Source organism: Alexandromys fortis, unplaced genomic scaffold (genome assembly GCF_014885135.2).
Source record: "Alexandromys fortis isolate MF-2015 unplaced genomic scaffold, M_Fortis_MF-2015_v1.1 scaffold_32, whole genome shotgun sequence".
Taxonomy (NCBI): Eukaryota; Metazoa; Chordata; class Mammalia; order Rodentia; family Cricetidae; genus Alexandromys; species Alexandromys fortis.
In genome coordinates this window covers 6,955,247-6,975,446 of record NW_026067938.1, presented here as the reverse complement: position 1 = coordinate 6,975,446, position 20,200 = coordinate 6,955,247, and the positions used below count along the sequence as shown (strand labels likewise).

The 20,200-nt window shown below is 46.0% G+C and overlaps 1 protein-coding gene across 4 annotated transcripts in view; it reads left to right on the top strand.

Annotated features, from left to right (window-relative positions):
• Positions 1-20,200, top strand: part of Irf2 (interferon regulatory factor 2) — a 104,237-nt gene that overhangs the window by 67,908 nt on the left and 16,129 nt on the right. For all 4 annotated transcript variants that reach the window (XM_050147233.1, XM_050147230.1, XM_050147232.1 and 1 more), the window contains one exon: positions 8,499-8,616. In XM_050147233.1, the coding sequence (XP_050003190.1) occupies positions 8,499-8,616 (118 nt within the window). The remainder of the gene's footprint in view (positions 1-8,498; positions 8,617-20,200) is intronic.

The following is a 20,200-nucleotide window of genomic DNA, read 5'->3' as shown; positions in this document are numbered from 1 at the left end:
ATTTTGAGCATCCTTGTTCAGTAAGAGAACAAGATTGAACTTGTTTTCCTCCCCACAAAAAAACATAGTTTGAAGAATTCACTGCAGTCTTAGACGGGATTGTAGCATATTTACTATTTTCACAGCGTTAAGTGACTAGCACCTAGAACACATAATTCCTATTGATAACTGAGTGGCCACAGAAACATTTATGGAGTAAACATAAACAAAATATGTGTGATGGGAGTCAGGGGCTTTAGATTAGGGTGCAGATTTAATTTCACGATTGTAGTTCGAAAAACTACAGCAGAATAACATCTACTTTTCAGTATATTTTGCCCACATGTCACCACTGTATTCCATTTGATATCAAATACCAAGGAATGAATATATTTCACTATATTGTGCTCTTTAAGACAGAAAACCTGCTTTCTGTGAAACTAGGGCCCAGTCAAGCTTAAGACATGTAATATTTCAGGACTGTGGAAATATGAGGAAGTGTGACTCCTGAGGAGGATGGAGTGCGGGGATCTCATAAGCAAGGGGTAACTTTGGTTACATCAGCCTTGTGGGTCTTGTATTTTGTAAGGTCACCAAAATGAGCGAACTGGGGAAGGCACAGCCTTGGGCGGGGCTAAGCCGCAATTGATCCAAGAACTGAGAGGCCTTAGGGGCGACCAGTGGGTGAAGCTCCCACTCAGCAGTGAGTGTTATGAAATCTTGACTAACACTGTGTTCCTCAAGGGACCTTGGTCCCTCAGCAGAGGGCCGATGAATCACACAGTGTGGCCTAACCTTTGGATGTAGACTTTTTTTTGCATGTCTTGCAGTGTTAAGGTAGTACATGAATCAGGCTTCTTTAATTCTGGGGTTCATAGTTGCTAAAGACATTGCCTGACTTTAGGGTACCTGCAGAATGTTCGCGAAGTTAATTCTATGATTGCTCTGGGATCATATAGTCAGAAGCTTTTCTTTTAAATTAGTAATAGTTGACTCTTTTTTGTTGCAAATCAAAATATATAAACTGAACCAGGTTGGTAGCATATGCCTACAATCCCTCAACGGGGGAGGTGAAAGTAGGACCAGGAGTTTTTAGATAAGCCTCAGCCACGTAGCAAGCTTGAGGCCAGCCTGTGCTACATGAGATCCTGTCTCAAAAAGTAAAACAATCCCCGACAAAACAACAACAAAACTAAGAAAATACCTACGCAGAAGTCTTCAGTCGTATGCAAACGTGTGAGTGGCTAGCCCAGCTAGCCGCCTACTGAGAAAACTGCTCGGCTGTTCCTAGAACTGCAGCTTCTTACAGTGGTTGAAGTGAGTGCTTCCCAAGCTTCAGTGCAAGCTCAAGTTTTATTTTATTTAGGGCTCGCTAGCCAGGTGCTTGAAGTTTTCCCCTGGGCTGTAGACATGTTCAGTTTGCTCTTTGTTGTCCCCACAAAACAATATCTCCAGGATTCCTGGTCATGTAGTGGAAGTGGAGATAAAGGGAGACCTTCAGGGTTCAAACAGGGGTCATGCTAGGCGGGCTAGTATTTTCTTGTCATTCCACATTTACAAAGCAGAAGCAGGAGGATGCTAAGCCCTTCTCAAAGTAGGATAAAGTTGCTTGTGCCTGTTCTTTCCGAAGTCAAAGGGTTAGGGAAAAACTGCTTCTTATGGATACATACCTATGTGTCTATGGCATGTGTAGTCATAGTTCATAAGAATACATGACACTAAACATGTTCTACCCTTCATCCCTATCCACGTTCTGTTCTTTATTCGGGCACAGACACCTTCAGATTGAGGAATTAAAACAAACTGGTGGCTTGTAGCTGGCCTGACAGAGGTGATGATATTCTGCTATTCCAAAGAGGCTGTTAGACCCTAAAACCCTGTTAAACCCCTAAGAAATGGAAAGTCTCCCAGAGGCCCCATCCAAGGGGGGAAACTTGTCTTCCAATGAAATTTCACACAGTCCTAATAATTCATTAGACAACCTTATTATATCAGACTTTGGGGTCACAGCCTGTTTCTCTAAGCCATCTTTGGCCACCTATCCTCAATAAACCAATTAAAAGACCCAAATAGCAGGAATCAGGAAATGGAGGGGTTTTGTTTGTTTGCTTGTTTTTACATATGGCCACACTGGGAAGAAGAACAGAAAGATCCAGTGAACCCCTCAAGTCCATCTTCAAGGTCCTGAAAGGCAATTAAAGTTCAAATAGGGGGCAGGGAGCATGAACATCTTCACAGTCCTGGTCACAGTGTGGTCCTGCCCACCACCGACCCATTCTCTCCTGGGCTTCGGTCGCATTCTGTAAGGTCGTCTATTTGAGACACCTTCATTGCCACCACTCTGAGTCTGAGAGTGTATCCTGTGCTTGGTGAGCCATGCATCACGGGAATAAACTTGGCCTACATGGGGCTACCTACCTGCCTACCGACGAAAGTTAGAATACAAGAAACATCACTGAGCAGTCCTAGACAGCGAATGTCTGTATTTCAAAAAATATCATGAAACAGATTGCTCTGTGGGATAGAGGCAACACCAAGAACAACAGTAAGGCCAGAGTGGGTAGAACGGCAGGTGTTGTCAATTTTTAAGTTTTTCTAGATGATTTCGTTACCTTTTTCAGCTCTTCCTGCGATGGTCAGATTTTTCTCCCTTTTCCTTGTCAAGGAAGCACAGGCACGGGGATGAACCATTTTCCTAAGATGTCATAGCTTCACAAAGTCAGTGAGCTTGTGCCGCAGCCTTCTGGAAACCGCAGAACCTGAGCCAGACCTTAACCAGATCAGATGGTCCTCATTCCCTAGTCGCATGACCTTCCGTGAACCAGGGTCTGGAGGTTAGAGTTATTTGGTTTTCTCTGAGTGAATATGGAAAGGGCTTAATTTGAGCAGTTTTTGTGTGGAAACAACGGGAAATAAAGACACACAGGTAAGGCAGAATGGGTGCTTCCTGCCCTCGAAGGTTGTTTGCTGAGGAAAACACAAGTATTTCCGGATCAAAGCATCAGCATTTCTATGGAAACAGAATAGACAGGGGCCTTACGTCATTTGGTGAAAGTCACTGCGTTATGGTAGTTCTGAGTACAGACTTGTGGGTAGAAGTCACAGAAAGGTAGATACCAGTTCCGCAGAACTTCCTCGTAGGACTGTTTACTGCATCTGAGACCAGAGTTGGCTTCAGACTGTGCGGTCCCAGTTTGATAGGTCAGTGCTGCCTGAGGGAGCTGTTCCTGCAGCAGCCCCTTCCTTGCTTGGGAAAGCTCTTCAGGTTTGAAGCTGTGATTACAAGAGAATCTGTGTCAGTGGTCCACTCGGAAACACCAGAGCTGCTCTGGATAAAGCAGGCTCGGAGGATGGAGCGGGCTGGGAGCATCTCTGGTACTCCCCTTCCCCTGCTGGTGAGCCAATTGCCTCTATGCACCCTGCAACGATAGCTTTCTTCTAGATAGCTGCTTTATCTAGAGCTGAATCTGAGTGACCATGGCTCTGGAACATAGATTTAGGTCACTCCAAATTCCATGTTCCAACATGGAAGCAGTTCCACGAAGATTTATAGGCTTATAGAATCAAGAAAATCACCAGTCAAATTTAAAATACACGGAAGGGTTCATCAGAGAGACACTTACAGAGATGGGGGAGCTTTTCCATAGGCCTTTTATCTGATGGCATTCTTTTTCATGTTTATTTTTATTTCATGTGCATTTGTGGTTTGGCCTGCATGTATGTCCATATGAGGGTGTTGGATCCCCTGGAACTGGAGTTATAGACAGTTGAGAGCTGCCATGTGGGTGCTGGGAATTGAACCCAGGTTCTCTAAAAGACCAGCTCTTAACCACTGAGCTGTCTCCCCAGGCCCTGGATGGTGTTCTTAGTTTAGAGTTGGTGCACAGTAGTAGACTGCTATGTTAATATATTTTTTAAAGTTTGTATTGACTAGTCACCTGATGTTGGTTCTGACACAGAGGGGTCAAGGATGCCTATTGTGGAGGCTAAAGCTAGCTCGTGGCAGGTTAATTGGTCCTGGACCAGCAACATTCCAATGTCCTTAGATTACTGAAGTTATTCAATGGGTCAGTCTCTCCAGACACAATAAACCAGAAATTCTTGTTCACACGTCGATGGATAACTTCAGGAAATAAAGTTAAACTACTTGGGCAAAGTTTTGGAACCCAGTGGAGTTTATATTTAGTGGTGGCTCATGGTAGGAGGAAGAGAATGACAAACTCCAGCAAGTGTAGACAGAGATGGTGACCAATGCGGTGGGGAGGAGGAGACGTTTCTTCCCGGTATAACCAGTAAAGACAGGAGTGGATTAAAGGGGAGGCTACAGGGAGGGAATTCTAGGCCTGGAGCTTGTTTGTGGGTGAAGTGAGAGAGAGCGCAGGCGAGCAAGCGCCAGCTGACTGAGGTTCAGAGGTGCGAACATTCACTCCAGAACAACGCTGGAAGCCTTGAGAGCAGTCCTTCTCTTAGACAGGAATTCTCTGAGAGGACCGGAAAGATGAGGATGTGAAGGGTGTGCCAAGGGCAGAGGTCAAAAGGGAACCGGCAGTGAGAGGGAAGGAAAGGTGAAGGTGGACCAGAGGCCTCCAACAGCTTTTGTTCTCTGTAGTGCTGGGACTGCTGTGGCGGGAGCCTCTGCACCCTCCCAGGCTCGGTTCCCTGCCTTCATTATGAAGCTCAGCCTGGACCTTTCGTTAGCAGATCCCTGAGATGCCCTTAGATTTGATGTCCTGGATTTGACGTTTAGAGAGCATTTTGGGATAGGAGGTGGGTTAGGGTGGGAACTATTCTTATGGTCGTTCCATTGGGCCCTGGAAAGGCAGATCTAGATAAAGCACAGGGCGGAGGCAGAAGTGGCTCGGAGCAGAGGGAGGAGTAAGATACTTCAGGCATCAGCTACTTTATCTGAGGTCCACTCCAAGTCCATCTAGCAAGCCAAGCGGGAGACCAACCGAAGTGGGAAGTTTCACAGTTGTAAAGATGGAAAGCTCTCCATTGCGCTAGTTTCCTTTCGCTTAAAAATCCATTAGTCTCTGCACTAGGCCTCAGGTTCTGTAATTACAGAAGATGTCTCTGAGCTTAGAGATTTGGCAGGGCCAATGCATCATGGAGGGAATCTGCCCGAGCACGGTTTGTTTGTTTGGTTTTGCTGGTGTGAAGCGAGAGACTTAGAAACCAAGGTAGCTACAGGCATTGATTTGTACAAGAGCCTCTGTCTAACAGGACTCCCTGGGCTACAGCGAGGTATGGTTGAGACCAGGCAGAAGGGGCCTTTAGAGGTGACCAGGACAGGCCACCCATCACTTACACTGTCTCTGTACATGCTCATAGAAGACCGTCACCTCTTTTCACAGTTTGGAATCCTTAGGTTTCTAATGTAATTTAGGTTGTTTAAAACATGTTTGTATCATGCTATTTATTATTTATGCGTCTGTGCACATGCGCATGCCCACATGTGCACAGTGCTCAGCGGAGGTCAGAGAACAAGGTCTCTCCTACCACATAGGTCTGAACTCAGGCTCAGCAGCCAATGCCTGTATCTGCCGAGCCATCTTGCTGGCTTAGTCCAGCTTCTGATATCCTCAATTCTAATGGTTTCAAAACTTTTGACTGAGTTCTTGAAGAAACGTCGCTCTTGGGATCATTGTTCCACTTGCCAGGGAGCTGAACAGCCCACTGTGCTGTGCGCATGTCACACCTTGTCCCTCTGGAGTGACAGAAGCAATGAGAGTTTGCCCAGAGTGGTGGGAGGAGGAGTAAGGCATGTTCCAGATAACCTCTCAGTAGCCAATGGCTGAAAGTTCTGCCTTGGGCAGGACACCAGGTAGGCAGAGAGGAGCAGGGGTCCACCCCAGTCTGTCTCTGTTTCACCCTGATCCATCTCTATTCTGCCTCCATCCATCTCTGTTCCACCCCAGTCATCTCTCTTCCACTCTGATCTATCTCTGCTCCACCATGATCCATCTCTGTTCCACCCCGATCCATCTCTGTTCCACCCCGATCCATCTTGGTCTCCATCAAGATGATTGCAGAAGGCGGCGGGCTGTCTTTGCATTTGAACATCCTGTGCAGGCAAAGGCTTAGCTCAGCTCCTGCATCTCACCAGGCTAAATGGAGCATGATCTGGGACAGTTAATTTAGTGAGTCATAATTTTCTCTCACAAGAAGTGACGAAAGTCTCACTTGCCACCCGTTAAAGTGTAGATCATGTGAAACACTTAGAGGTCCCTGTTGCAAAGTCAGAATAATTCAGTTTTTGAATAATGCAAACCTGACTGTTTTATTACTTTGATATGAAATCTACAAATAGAATAATCTTTTTTAAGGAAACAAAAGAAGATCGTGCAGAAGCAGTTCTTCCTGTCCACTCTTCAGAGACCCGTACTTGGTTCCTTGGGGAGGAGTTGAGGAAATGAAGAGGCATAAAAAAAATCTGGAACGTTATTGGGGAGGAGAAAACAGAGCAGGGGGCATTGAGAGAGCTACGGAAAAAGGATAGTGTTGTGGGGAGGCGCACCCCACAGCCGTGTCACAGGATTCAGGATCTTGAGAAGGAGGCATGTGTGCAGTGCTTAAAACCAACACTCAGGAGGCAGAAGCAGGTGGATCTCTGTGAGTTCAAGGTCAGCTTGGTGTACAGAGGGAGTTCCAGGACAGCCAGGGCTATACAGAGAAGCCCTGTCTCAAAAATCAACCAGTAAAGCAAGCAAACAGGTGAACAAATAAGTAAATAACAAAAAGAGGGACAATGTCCTCCCTGTTTGGTACCAGAGGATGAAGTTGAAGGGAAGGGACTTGAGAAAGGGCCCATGGATTTGGGAAAAAGTTCTGTTGGTGACCTTTAGTGGTAGCGAGGGTTATTCTATAATAAATGCCTATCTCTATTCATCTCATTTAAACTTCACCTCACTCCGTGGTGCGGTAGTTGTTACTGTTCTCAGCACACAGATGTCTACAATGCCTTAGGAAGGGATTACAGGGTTAAATTCAGTCCGCAGACTAGTGAGAAGCCAAGGATCCAGGCTTGGTCTGACTCCCACTCCTCTTGTTAGCATGTCTTCTGGGGGCTTCATTCTGCGGATGGAGGCGAGATAGGGCTGTAGGCCTTTTCAAGGATGCACGTGAGGAGGCAGAGTTAGCAAAGGCAGGTACTTGTTCAGCTGTTTGACTATAAAGGAAGGAAAACTGGAAAGGCCCTTCCCACCCTCCCCAACAGGTCAGGCCTTTTATTGGAACTTACTAACAAGTAGAAATACAAGATGCTGAGGGAGAAAGGACTGAAATTCCTGCTCAGTTGGACTGCTCTGGGCCTTTCTGGATATTTGGCCTTTGGCAGAGCTGGTAAACCCTACTACAGCGAGTTTGTTTTGTTTTGTTTTTCTCAAGCTGAGTTGAACATCAAGGTGAAACCTTTCAAACCATAATAGTCATGGGAGTTTGCCAGAGGATCGTGGAGACTATATGGAATTTGATCTTGATTCCCAGTGTGACCAGTTGCTAGGAATGGCTCATAGGCTTTAGAATGCCAAGTACTCGCGAATGTTGCCACTCCCACAATCCTCCTCTGCTTGCAGCCCTGTCCTCATTCTCCTCCTCCAGCCTCTCCTTCTGTTTTGGGTTCCTCAGGAGTTGTCTTACGTGGCTTTTGGGGGCAGGGGCCTATTGCTATCATTGAAACAAATGTAGTCCTATTGGAGGGAAGTATTCTCATCGAAGGTCTGAGAGTCACAAGGGCTGATTTTCCTTGATTGGCTGATAGTCTCACGGAGGGGAAGTTCAGATACACGTGAATGAAGAAGAAGTGCAGAGTCCGAACAGGGAAAGAGTGTCTTCTGCTTTCTCCAATGTCACGATGCAGCTTTTTGGGCGGGGTGGGCGGGCGTTTTAGGCACAAGAAGACATTTATGTGACGCTGTGGAGGTGGGGTTGGTTGCCTGTCTGGTGGTGAGCCCGTGAGAGGAGGCTTCAGCCGAAGTTGTGGCCCTGATATCAGATCCATCAGTGCAGGGTGCTCGAGTGGCTGTACCCCACCACGGAGTGTCCCTGGATGCTGACCGTCACCTTCCTCTGGGCTCCTGTCACTGGCTAACCACGGAGGCAGAGTTTGTCCTAAAAAGTGATTGCAAAAGCGGGGAAATGGCTTCTCCCTCCAGGAGAATCCAGGAGTTGGTTCCTCCGCATTCTCCCTCAGAGGAGGGAGACTTGGGTTCCACGCAGTCCAGGGCTCGCACGAGATAGCTGCCTGCCACTCTGCTCAGCACAGAGCTATCCTGTGCAGCTGCAGGTGTTTCCTGAAGGCAAGCCAGATGTGCTGAGAGCATTTCCTTGAAGGAAAATGGAAGAAACCGAATAGCCAGCGTCTTTAATGTCAGGCTAATTTAGAGAGGCAGGGATGTATTTGGGACGTGGCGTGAATGACAAACCCCAGGATTCAACAAATTAGACAGGGGGACAATGGAAGCTAAGAAAAGGGAGGGAAAGGAAGTGTTCTCAATTCTTTTCTCTTTTCTTCTTCCTAGCAAGAACCAGTTGAGTCATCTTTGGGGCTTAGTAATGGAGTAAGTGACCTTTCTCCTGAGTATGCGGTCCTGACTTCAGCTATAAAAAATGAAGTGGATAGTACGGTGAACATCATAGGTAAACTGTTTTGACGTCTTATTTCTATACTCCCGTGCAGCCTCCAAGGTCTGAAATTTACAAAACAGTAATCTCAAAATAACATAGTAAGAGGAAGTCTTGGAACATGTCCAAATCCAAGTGTTCGTCCCTCGAGGTCAGGGCTTCAAAGATGAGATGAAGATTCGTAGACGAGTCAGATTACTAAGAAAAGAAAGCCAGATTTGAAATGCTTCCTCCCTTGTGGCTGATGGCCGGTGGCTCCTCATGGATCACTGTTCAGTCACAGGGACAGAAATGTCGTTTATTTAACTTGGGAACCGTGTGGGTCCTCACAGCTTCCTCCTTGTGACACCTGCTCAGAGGTGGCACTCACTTTACTGGCCAAGAAACTGAGGCACAGAAACTTTCTGTCAAAGGACTGGCTGGCCCAACAAATTCACTGAGCATTCTCTCCCATCCAGATACAGTTCTGTGGGCAGAAAGTAAACAGGGGACAAGCTCAGCTCTATTCCCAATTTTGTGGGGACACAGTAAACAGACAAAGCCCCAGGCAAGCATAGCATCCCTGATTGTGGCTGGTGATAAAAAAAAAAAAAGGAAGAAAACAGAGGTGCCTGGGAACAACCTAGAAACCAGATTTACATGGTGGTCACGGTGGGTGTCTTCAGAAGAGCGACATTCCCCTGTAGCGGGTGTGTGAGGAGCAGTAGGTGACGCGTGGAGGCAGAGGCCCTGGGCAGAGAACATCTGAGGGAATAGAGAGCAGGCCAGACTGCAAAGCACGGAAGCATGATGACGGTGACGGGTCAGGAGGTCCCCTCAGAGGGAGAGGAAGTGCAATGCTATTCCTGGTTGTCAGCTTGAACACACACACACACACACACACACACACACACGCACTGCTTTAATCCTGATCTTTAGAGGTGGGCGAGCCACCTTCAGTCTGGGATACACCTTCTTCTGGCAGCCTACATAAAGGGCATGGAAGGAGGAAGCTTTTTCTGTTTTGCCTGTTTGCCTCGTTCTCACTGGCCAGTCCATTCCTCCACTGGTATTAGAGCCCGCTTCAATCAGGCTTCTGGCATATGTTGAAGACCAGCTCAGACATCCAGCCTCATGGACTGAACAGCTACTGGATTCTTGGACTTTCCATTCACAGACAGCCATTGTTGGACTAGCTGAACCACAACCTATCAGCCATAAATTCATTCTATTGGTTCTGTTCCTCTGGAGAGCTCTGACTAATACAGATTTTGATGCCAGAAGTGGTTCCAGAGCAACGGACATATAAGAATGAATTTTCTAAGTATCTGGAAGAGGTTTTCCAATTCGCCAACGCTACAGTTACTGAAACCTCTCCTAGAAGCTTGGAGAATAGCAAAAGCTCATGGTGCAAAGTATTTTACAAACTTCAGGAGAAACATGCATTGAGTCATCCTGGTTCGCCAGCTGTGAGAAGCAACAGATTTGGTGACTGTGTATATAGAACTTTTGACAGTTCGTGGAAAAAATAAGGAAAACGACGATGCTTAAGCTCCTAGCATGTCTGGATAAACTGACAAAGGGAAAGAACGAGCCCCATGATCCAACTAAGCAACTTCTAGCATCTTGGGATACAGTGAAAGACAGCAATGAACTCGGTGATAAAACTGGCCAGCCCCAAGGGCACACAAACAGCCTAAAGGTCTTTAAGTGTCCCATGAAGAGAATCTGTTTAGTATCCACAGAGTGCAAGTTGTGCAACGTCAAACCAAAGCCCTCATTATACGGTTGGTTGATTTAACAGTGAAAATTCCAGCCACAATTTTGGAGGGGGTCGAGTTGGAGGGTGTGTGTAGTTAATGTAAGGGCATTAATTGGTGAAGAATGGGGTCTGTAACTAGGGGTGGAGATGTGTGGAAGGCCCCTGTGGAAGCTGAGAACTTTGAACCCTCAAATTCTCAAGGGCTTATCTTAGGAAGGAGTTTCTCCACCCTCAGCCGACGATGTACTCATATGCCCAGCCCCTGAAATACTGCCTTTTTCACCTTTGATCCTTTCTTGTCTGCTAAGCCAGCAGTGACTGTCACCGAAGGAAATGACAGGCAAGACAATGCCGATGTCCCTCAGGATCCACCAGTGCTACTTCTAGACCTGTAACCAGACTTAAGGCTAAGCAGGCCCCTAAAGGAGAGATAGGACGCGTAGGCCAGAAGGAGGTGCACCACATAGAATACATAGAAAAGAATTTAACGAGTTTGCTAATTTGTTCAAGTAGAAGTCTTGAAGGGGATGTGCATGGTCATGGAGTTTAAGGGTATGGGATAATGGTGGAAGGAGTGTAAGACTGGATCACACTGTGTTTACTGATCTGAACCCACAAAGTGAAGATTTTATCTTTAGTATAGATGCTTGCTCAGTTACAAATGTTGCTGAAAGTTTGAATGGTTGACTGAAGCATTTGTCAAGAGAAGACTGGAAAGGAATTGGAGAGGCCCGATAGCCCTTGGCTTAGCTGATGCAGGGATTTTAAGGATCAGGGAAGAAGCAGCCCTAGAGAGGGTGTTCTGTGGAAAACCTAACCCTGAATAATGGAAAGACCCAGAAGACGCGCCCTTCGCCAATCCTGTCAGACAGCAAAATGGTGAGGGGGGTACCAGCACGTTTGAGGAGTTTTGTTCCCCTTTCCCTCGCTTAGGGTTGGAGATGCTCTGCTCAGTTGGATGAATTAAGTGTAAGCGCAGTGGGTTTAATTGGGGCTGGAAGCAACAAGTGCCAGGTGGCAGTACTTGCCAAAGACATGGTGGTTGTTGTTATCGTAATGAGCAGCCTAGACAAAGCAATGTTGACAGCAGCCTAGCCAGTAATGGTCAGCACATGGAAAATGATTCTTATGGCGGCATGACTTATATGGACCTTTGGTGCTGGCTAGTCAAATTGGAGTTTCCAGGGCCTGCTGCATCTTGTTTGAGCTGTACGAGCGAAAAAATTTGCAAACAGATGAAAGATAGGTGACATTGGATCGTGGCAAAAGAGAATCTCAGCTTACGAAGCAATTTCCAGCCTTGAGTCAGTTTGCAGACGCAGGTCCCCTTGAAAGAAGGGACAGTCAGGTTCTCCTGAGGAAGGACCTTGATCAGAAACATAAAAGTTTTACTGTTAGCCTTTCTCCAGTCATCCCCCAGAGGAACCTACGGCCTTTTACAAGGATAACTGTTCGCTGGGGGAAAGGAAGCAACCAGCCTTTTCAGGGTCTATTGGATACGGGCTCTGAATTGATGCTGATTTTGGGAGCTCCCAAGAAATGTTCTGGCCCTCAGGTTAAAGTAAGGGCTTATAGAAGTCGGATGATTGATGGAGTTTGGGCCAAAATATAGCTCACAGTAGGCGCAGCCCCGCCCCCAGTTCATCCGGTAGTCAGTTCCCTGGTTTCACAATGTATAATTGGTATAGGTATACTTAGAAGTTGGCAGAATTCTCATATTGGTTCCCTGACCTGTGAAGCGAGGGCTATTATGGTTGGAAAGGCTAAATGGAAGCCTCAGCCAGGGAAAACAGTCAAAGACAGTATTGCATTCCAGGAGGAGCTGAAGCAATTGGTGCCACCATCAAGGACTCGCAAGAGGCAGGGGTGCAGGTCCCCACCGCATCTCCCTTTAACTCTCCTGTCTGGCCAGTGCAGAAGACACATGGACCTTAGACAATGACAGCTGACTATCAAAAACCCAATCAAGTAGTGACTCCGATTGCGGCTGCTGCCCCAGACGTGGTGTCCTTACTTGAGCAGATTAACGCCATCTCCTGGTACGTGGTGTGCAGCTAGGGATCTGACAAATGGATTTTTCTTAGTACCGGTCCAGAGGATCACAAGAGACAATTTGCTTTCAATTGGCAAGACCAGCAGCACACTCTTCCAGTTTTACCGCAAGAATATATTCCCTCTCCAGCCCAGTGTCAGAACCTTGTTTAAAGAGATCTTGATCATTTGTCTTCAACAAAATAATACCACATTGGTTCACAATATTGGTGATATGCTGATTGTACCTCGTGAGCAAGAGGTAGCAAGCACTTTGGACGTGGTAATTCGTGTACATCAGAGGATGAGAAATAAATCCAACCAAAACTTCAAGGGCCTTCTACCTCAGTGAAATTTTTAGGAGTCCAGTGGTGTAGGGCGTGCAAAGATATTCCTTCTTAGGTGAAGGAAAAGTTACTGCATTTGCCCCCACCACCACCACCAAGAAAGAAGCGTATTTAGTGGGCCTGTTTGGGTTCTGGAGACAGCTTATTCCTCGCATGGGTGTGTTACTTCTGCCCCTATACCCAGTAGCTTAGAAAGCTGCTAACTTTGTGTGGACCCTGGACAGGAAAAGGCTCTTCAGCAGGCACAGGCTGCTGTGCAGACTGCTCTACCACTTGAACCATAAGATAAGAGCAGTCCTGATGATACTTGAGGTGTCAGTGTCAGACAGGGATACTGTTTGGAGCCTTTCGGGGCAGGGCTCTTCCATCATCTGCGGACAACTATTCCCCCTCCGAGAGACAGCTCTTGACCTGCTGTTGGACCTTAGTGAAAACTGAATGTTTGACAATGCTACATAGTTACCATGCAAGCCGACTGTCCGTCATGAGCTGGGTGTTACCTGACCCAACAAGTCGTAAAGTAAGACAGACACAGCTGAAATCCGTTATCAAATGGAAGCGGTATACATGTGATCCGGTCCAAGCAGGTCCTGAGGGGTACAAGCAAGTTCCATTAAGAAGTTGCTCAAATGCCTATGGTTCCCACTCCTGTTACAATGTCAGCTGCTCCCAAGCCTGCACCTATAGCGTCATGGGATATGCCCTGTGATCAGCTGAGTGAGGAAAACAAGCAAGCTAGGGCCTGGTTTACTGATGGTTCTGCACTTTATGCAGACACCACTCAGAACTGGACAGCTGCAGCATGCCTGGGACAAGGTCGGACAAGCCTGAAAACCACTGGTGAAGGGATACCTACACTGGGGGAGAACGCTGGTCAGCTTACATGTTCATACATTGTGTTTGGAAGGAGAAATGGCTAGATGTTCAGTTGTTTACCAATTCATGGGCTGTAGCCAATGAATTTGCTGGATGGTTGGAAAATTGGGGAGGAAGGCATTCAGGGAAGAAGTATGAAGCTAGATCTCTCCAAACGAATGAAGGACGTGAAGAGTCTTGTGTCCCATGTAAATGTTCCTCAAAAAGCCACTTCTGCAGTGAAGGATTCCAGGAATCAAGTACACAGGAGGACGCATTCTGTGGACAGTCAGCCTCTTTCCCCAGCCCTCCCTGTCATTGCCCACGAACAGTGTGGCCACGGTAACAGAGATGGGACTTATACACGGGCTCGACAACATGGACTTCCGCTCACCAACACTGACCTGGCTACACTGATGCTGAATGCCAGCCAGATAGGCCAACTGCAGAGACCAACACTGAGCAGCTGCAGATATGACATCGTTCCCTGAGGTGACCAGTCCGCAACCTGGTGGCAGGTTGGCTACTCTGGACCACTTCCTCCATGGAAGAGACAACACTTCATCCTTATTGGAGTAGAACTTATTCTGGTTATGGATTTGCCTTTCCTGCGCATAATGCTTCTGCCAAAACCACCATCCAGGGACTTACAGAACGTCTTATCGCTCTCACGGTATTCCACACAGGATTGCCACTGACCAAGGAACTCACGTCACAGCCAGAGAAGTGTGACAGTGGGCCCACCATCGTGGGAGCCAGTGGTCTTTCCATGTTTCCCACCATTCAGAAACAGCTGCGGTGACAGAAAAGTGGAGTAGCCTTTTCAAAGACACAGCTACAGCACTAACTCCAGAAGGCAGTGTGTGCTCTGAATCAGTGTCCAGTGTATGGTACCATTTCTCCCATAGCCGGGATCTATGGGCCCAAGAACTAGGGGTGGAAAAGGGAACAGTTTCACTCAATGCCACCCTTAGTGACCCACAAGGGAACTATTTGATTCCTGTTCCCATGACCTTAAGTTCTGCTGGCCCAGAAGTTTGGGTTGCAGAGGCGAAAGCGCTCATGCCAGGAGCCATAACAAACATTCCATTGAACTAGAAGCTCAGACTTCCCTCTGCCTACTTAGGGCTTCTGATGCCCTTAAGCCAAAGCTAAGAAAGGAATAACGGCGTTAGGAGACGTGATTGATCCAGATTGGCAAGGGGAAATTAGACTTAGCTCCACAATGGCGCTAAGAAAGATTATGTCTGGAGTATGGGAAATCCTTTAAGGGCATCTCCTGGTACCACTGTGTCCTGTGATTGAAGTCAAGGGGAAGCTACAACAATCTAATCCAGACAGGATGAAAAGGGCACAGACCCTTCAGGAACGAAGGTATGGGCCACTCTTGCAGAAAAAGAGCCAAGACATGAGGTTCTTGCCAAGGGTGGAGGAAGTATAGAATGGATGGTAGAGGAAGGTGGTTATGAATACCAGCTAAAAGGCCATGTGACCCAGAACGGATAGTAAAGCAAGATAGGTATAAATACCAACTAAGGCTAAGTGATCAGTTGCAGAAATGAGAATTATAATTGACATGAATATTTTTGTCATATTGTGTTAAGTATTTGTACAGATATTTGGGTTTTCCTTTCTTGATTCATCACCTAATTTAACAGCAATAAGAAAATATCAGTGGTTATCATATTTAAGTTTTGAGATACCAAAAAATGTCCCTCAAGGTACCTATTCAAAATTTTTTTTAGAAAATATTTTAATAAATTTTAGCCCATAGCTAATCACTTTCAGTAATACTTAACATTTTATTTCAAAAACAATATTATATTTTCCTTTATCTCTTCTTAATCAAATTCCTTTTATTATTTAAAACGATTTTTAAATTTAAATGTATTTTGTTCATATTCTTCCCCTCCCCAAGTCTTTTTAGAACCTGTGTTTGCAGTTGTATGGATAGTCATATCATGTAAACATTATTATGACCTGGTTAAATATATAATGCATTTGTGATTGTATGTATGATAGCCATATCATGTTAGGCATAATTATGATGTGGTTATTGCTTTCAATTGAAAGTTAACCATGACATAGGAGATACAACTGTGTGTCAAGTTGACAAGGGGTGTACTTGTGACGGACAACCAGTTCTTGGTTGTCAGCTTGACTAGAATTAACTAAAACCCCAAGTGGCTGGGTACACCTGTGATGTTTTTTTTTTTTTCTCAATTAAATTATTTGATGTAAGAAGACCCACTTTTAATCTAGATCTCTCGAGGTGGGACGATCCACCTTTAGTCTGGGCCACACCTTCTACTGGCAGCCTATATAAAGGCCATGGAAGAAGGAAGGTTCTTGTTCTTTGCCTGCTTGACCTCACGCTTGCTGGCGAGGCCATTCTTTCACTGGCATTAGAGCCTACTTCTTCAGGCTGATGATCAGCTGAGGTAGCCCGCTTCGTGGACTGAGTAACTACTGCAGTCTTGGACTTGCTGGTGGTAGAGTTTGACTAGCTGGACCATAGTCTGTAAATCTAATATATATGCTAGAATATATATAGCAACTCTAACATATATAGCACATATATGTGTATACAAATACATACATATATATAGCATATATATGTATATACAAATACATACATATATATATATTCATTCTGTCAGGTCTGTTCTTCTATGAAACGCTGACTAATACAAGTAGGCAGAAAATATCATAAGGGCTTTGTAGATCATGGTAACAAAGTTGGGTTTTATTCAAAATATTGGGGAATGTTTAAAACCGGGATTGGGGGCTGGAAAGTTGCCTCACCAGTTAAGAGTGCTTGCTGCTCTCCCAGAGGATCAAGTGTAGCTTTAGTACCAGTGTTGGCAGCTCACAACTGCCTGCAACTCCAGTTTCGGGGAATCTGACGTTGTCTTCTGGTCTCTGTGGGTTCCTGCAAACATGCACCCATATGCATAGACATACAGACAGAAACACACAGAGAAAGACATAAACATGCACATACACACACAAGCATATACATTTTTAAAAAAAATCTATTTTTTTTTTTTTTTACACTGAACCATAATATGGACAGGAAAGGGTCCCAAAGCAAGCACTATTCCTTCAGGGTTCCAAGCAAGTGGGTGAAGAGTTATGAATGACATCACAGTGACATCCTGCCGAGACCCTGTAAGGAATGGACCCTGGAGGTGCCTTACAGACTAGAAGCTGCGGTGCACTTGGCTTGAATCGGCATTCAGAATCCAGAGCTGAGACTTCGCGGCCCAGGGATACCTTTCGGTCCATAAACCTTTGCTCCAGTCTGGGATTCTGATGCTACCAAGCACTTGAAAGAACTAACAAAGCTTTAACAAGCCTCTTGACTGGGCAGCTTTCTGTCTGGATTCTTGGTGGAATGCTGACTGACGGTAGGCCACAGCCAGAGGCTCTCAGTATCCATCATCCCCCTGATTATTTTGGAGGTATCCCCTCTTTCCTGCCTCCTGCCTCTGTGGAAGTGTCTTCTTTCCTGTCTCTTTTGCCTGGGGTACCACTTAGCTTTCTCAGCAGGCAGGCCTGGAGAATGTATGTATGACTCAGAATCCTTAAAAGAAATCTCCCCCTGCCAAACTCCAGGCACAGTTTCCTAAGATTTAGCTCATTTTGAATGTGTCGGGTGGCTCCGGAATTTCCCTTTATTAATTAATGAAGTCAGCCCCAAGTGATCCACCAAACCGAAGCTACAGGTGCACCATGGTTTTCCACAACTGTCGTTAGTTCTATTCAGTTACTTTTGATTGACAAGTAATAATTATGAGTATATATAGGGAGCAATATGATGCTGAGATCGATGTGTCGGACAATTAATTCATCATGGTAATAAAACCATCTGCCACCTCATCGACATTTTATTCTGCGGTACTGGGTCTTTTTTCTTTTTTTAACATCAGTTCTTGCAGTCATTAGGAAGCACACAGCACAGTACAGTGTTACTATCGCTGAGAGCGCGCAGTTCTAAAGAGCTCTAAAATTGGTCCTCAACTCCAGACAAATGCCCCTTGCCCTTGGACCAGCAGCTTCCCTTCCCCTTCCTTCCCACCAGAGCCTCCAGTGATGACCTCTGTCTCTGCTTCTAATGAGATTGAATTTCTTTCAACTCAAGGCCTGGGGCCAAGCAGCACTGTTTTTCTGTGCCTGAGTTACTTCACTTAGCAATGTGTCCTCTACTCTACCTTCCTCTTTATTATTATTTTTTTAATTTTTATTTTGGTGGAATCTGCAGTGTGTGTCGGTTTTCTGATCATTCTTTGCCCTTTTGCTCGGCTGGTGCTGCTCAGAGCTGGTGGAAGGTTGAGTCATTACTCTCTTCTGGGACAAAGATGCTGCTCCGATTTCCTAGGCCACCACCCCACTGGATTAACGATTCCCTTCCTGGTCTGAACAGTGACCAGGAAGTTAATAGTTAATAGTTAATAGACATAATAGCACATTAATAATGAATAGTAGCAAAGTGCGTTGGAAGATACCTTCCTGTTCAGCTGGTTGCTCTTACAAACTAAGTCACACTGAGATGAGCTAAAGCCTTCGCATATTTCTTTTTTTTTCTCGCATATTTCAATAGGTGGATTAGTGCTGGTACTTACCGTGTTATTGTCTCAGACTTTAAACCCCAAGGAGCTTTTGCCTATAGCCCTCCATGGATTAACCACCTTGGTCTTTGAGGCTTGTGGATGGAGCTAAGCAACAGGGATCTGCACCCATGGCTGCAGTGACTTCTGAGCTCCTCTCTCCATCTCTTTACCTTGAAAATTGCTTCATTTACAAAAGACAGCATTTACCACTTCCCGCTGACTTGCATCGAAACCCGGCTTGCATTTCAGTTCTGTATTCAGGCTGCAAGGCGTCTGCACCCTATGTTGACGGACATATGAAAACTGGAAGCTGAAACGGGTACTTGGCATGATAACATTGCATAGGCTGTCCGGAGGCTCTTTAGCCGGGGAGCTGAACTGAAAATCACTGAGTTCCATGGAGATTAGCCACCGGGACATTTTCATCCTGATCTCATAAGTGGAAACTGTGCAACCTGAAATGTATTGTTGTCTTGACAAATGAACTCTTGTTTAGCGTCTACAATGTATGACACATTTTTGCCACAAGTCACGGCAGCAACACACACACACACACACACACACACACACACACACACACACACACACACATCTAGAGTTTGGTTCCCAGTACCCATGTTGGGCAGCTCACAACTGCCTGTAATAAGTTCCAGAGGCTTTGACATCATTTGGCTTCTGTGGGTATGTGCATATTTGCATCCATACAAACAGGCAGGCAGGCAGACATCCAGACGGACACACACACACACGCACGCACACACACACACACACACACACACACGGAGGCAGACAGGGTCTGTGCTGTGCTCCTGCTACCCTCTCATAACAGCTGGTAGCATCTTCAGGCCATCCAATTAGAGAGCAATGTACCCTTGCCGAATTGTGTCTTCTATGCTTCCTTTGCTCTGAGTGGCTAAAGTCCCAGATAAAGCATCCAGAACACCTACCTGTGTCCCCTCTAAAAGGGGACATTTTTATTCTTTAACATTTAATTTTGGTTGGGCGTGTAGTGGCTTACGTGTTTAGGTCATGGGAGAAGCCAGGAGCATGTCAAATTGTTCTGGCAGTGCCTCGCTGGCCGCCTGCCCTGGGTAGCAGAGCTTTTGCTGAGCCGTATGAGAAGGATCTGCAGGCCAGCCTAAGATGCCTGCAGGTGCCTCTCTCTGACTCACTGAGGCCTTGCTTTACAGCCCCATTGTGTTTCTTGATAAAAGGGAACTCCACCCTTGGCTAAGGCAGAGATCACCAGAAACAAGGGGCACTCTTCAATAGTCTGATGGACATAAAGCAACCAACGTGACTGGACACAGGACAATTAGGAAGTGATGTATTTCATCTTCATTTTAAAACACACCTTGGACGCCTGTCGTCTGACACTTTCTTCCAAGTTTATTAGCTTTCTGTAAAGCACAGCTCGAGTTTCAGGAGCTGATTCTTTCCCTTTTCTTCTGTTTCTGAGTTGCCAGGGAGACAATCTAGGACCTTGTGTGCTAGGCGAACACTCTAGCACTGAGCTATGCAAGCTTAGCCTTAGTTTTTTGTTTATGTGTTTTGCTTTTGTTTGTTTGATTGTTTTAGCAGAACCTCAAAATCCAACAGAGCAGATACTATATTGCTTTTTTCTTTGGCAGCTTTGCCCCCCCCCCCAAAGTATCAGCACAGAGTAGATACTATGTTGTTTTTTTCTTTGGCAGCTTTGACCCCAGAGCTGGGTTACCTAGTGGGACAGCCACCTTGTGCTAACCAGGACCCAGAGGTGGTGGAATTTAGCTGTTGTTTTATTTTTCTAGCCTATGGAGTTGTGTTGTTGTTGTTGTTTTTGCACAGCTGCTAGCCCAGCGCATTGTGCTTTTTGCTTCCAGAGCGTCAGCCTCTGAGATGCTGATTGACGCTAATGAAGTTTCCTTGGAAACCATGTGTGCCCTGCTCTGTGCAGTAGCATGTGACCCTGTGTGCTCTCAGTTTGGAGAGGGCCCTCTGCAGCAGCTACACTCTTGCGTCTTCCTGTGCTG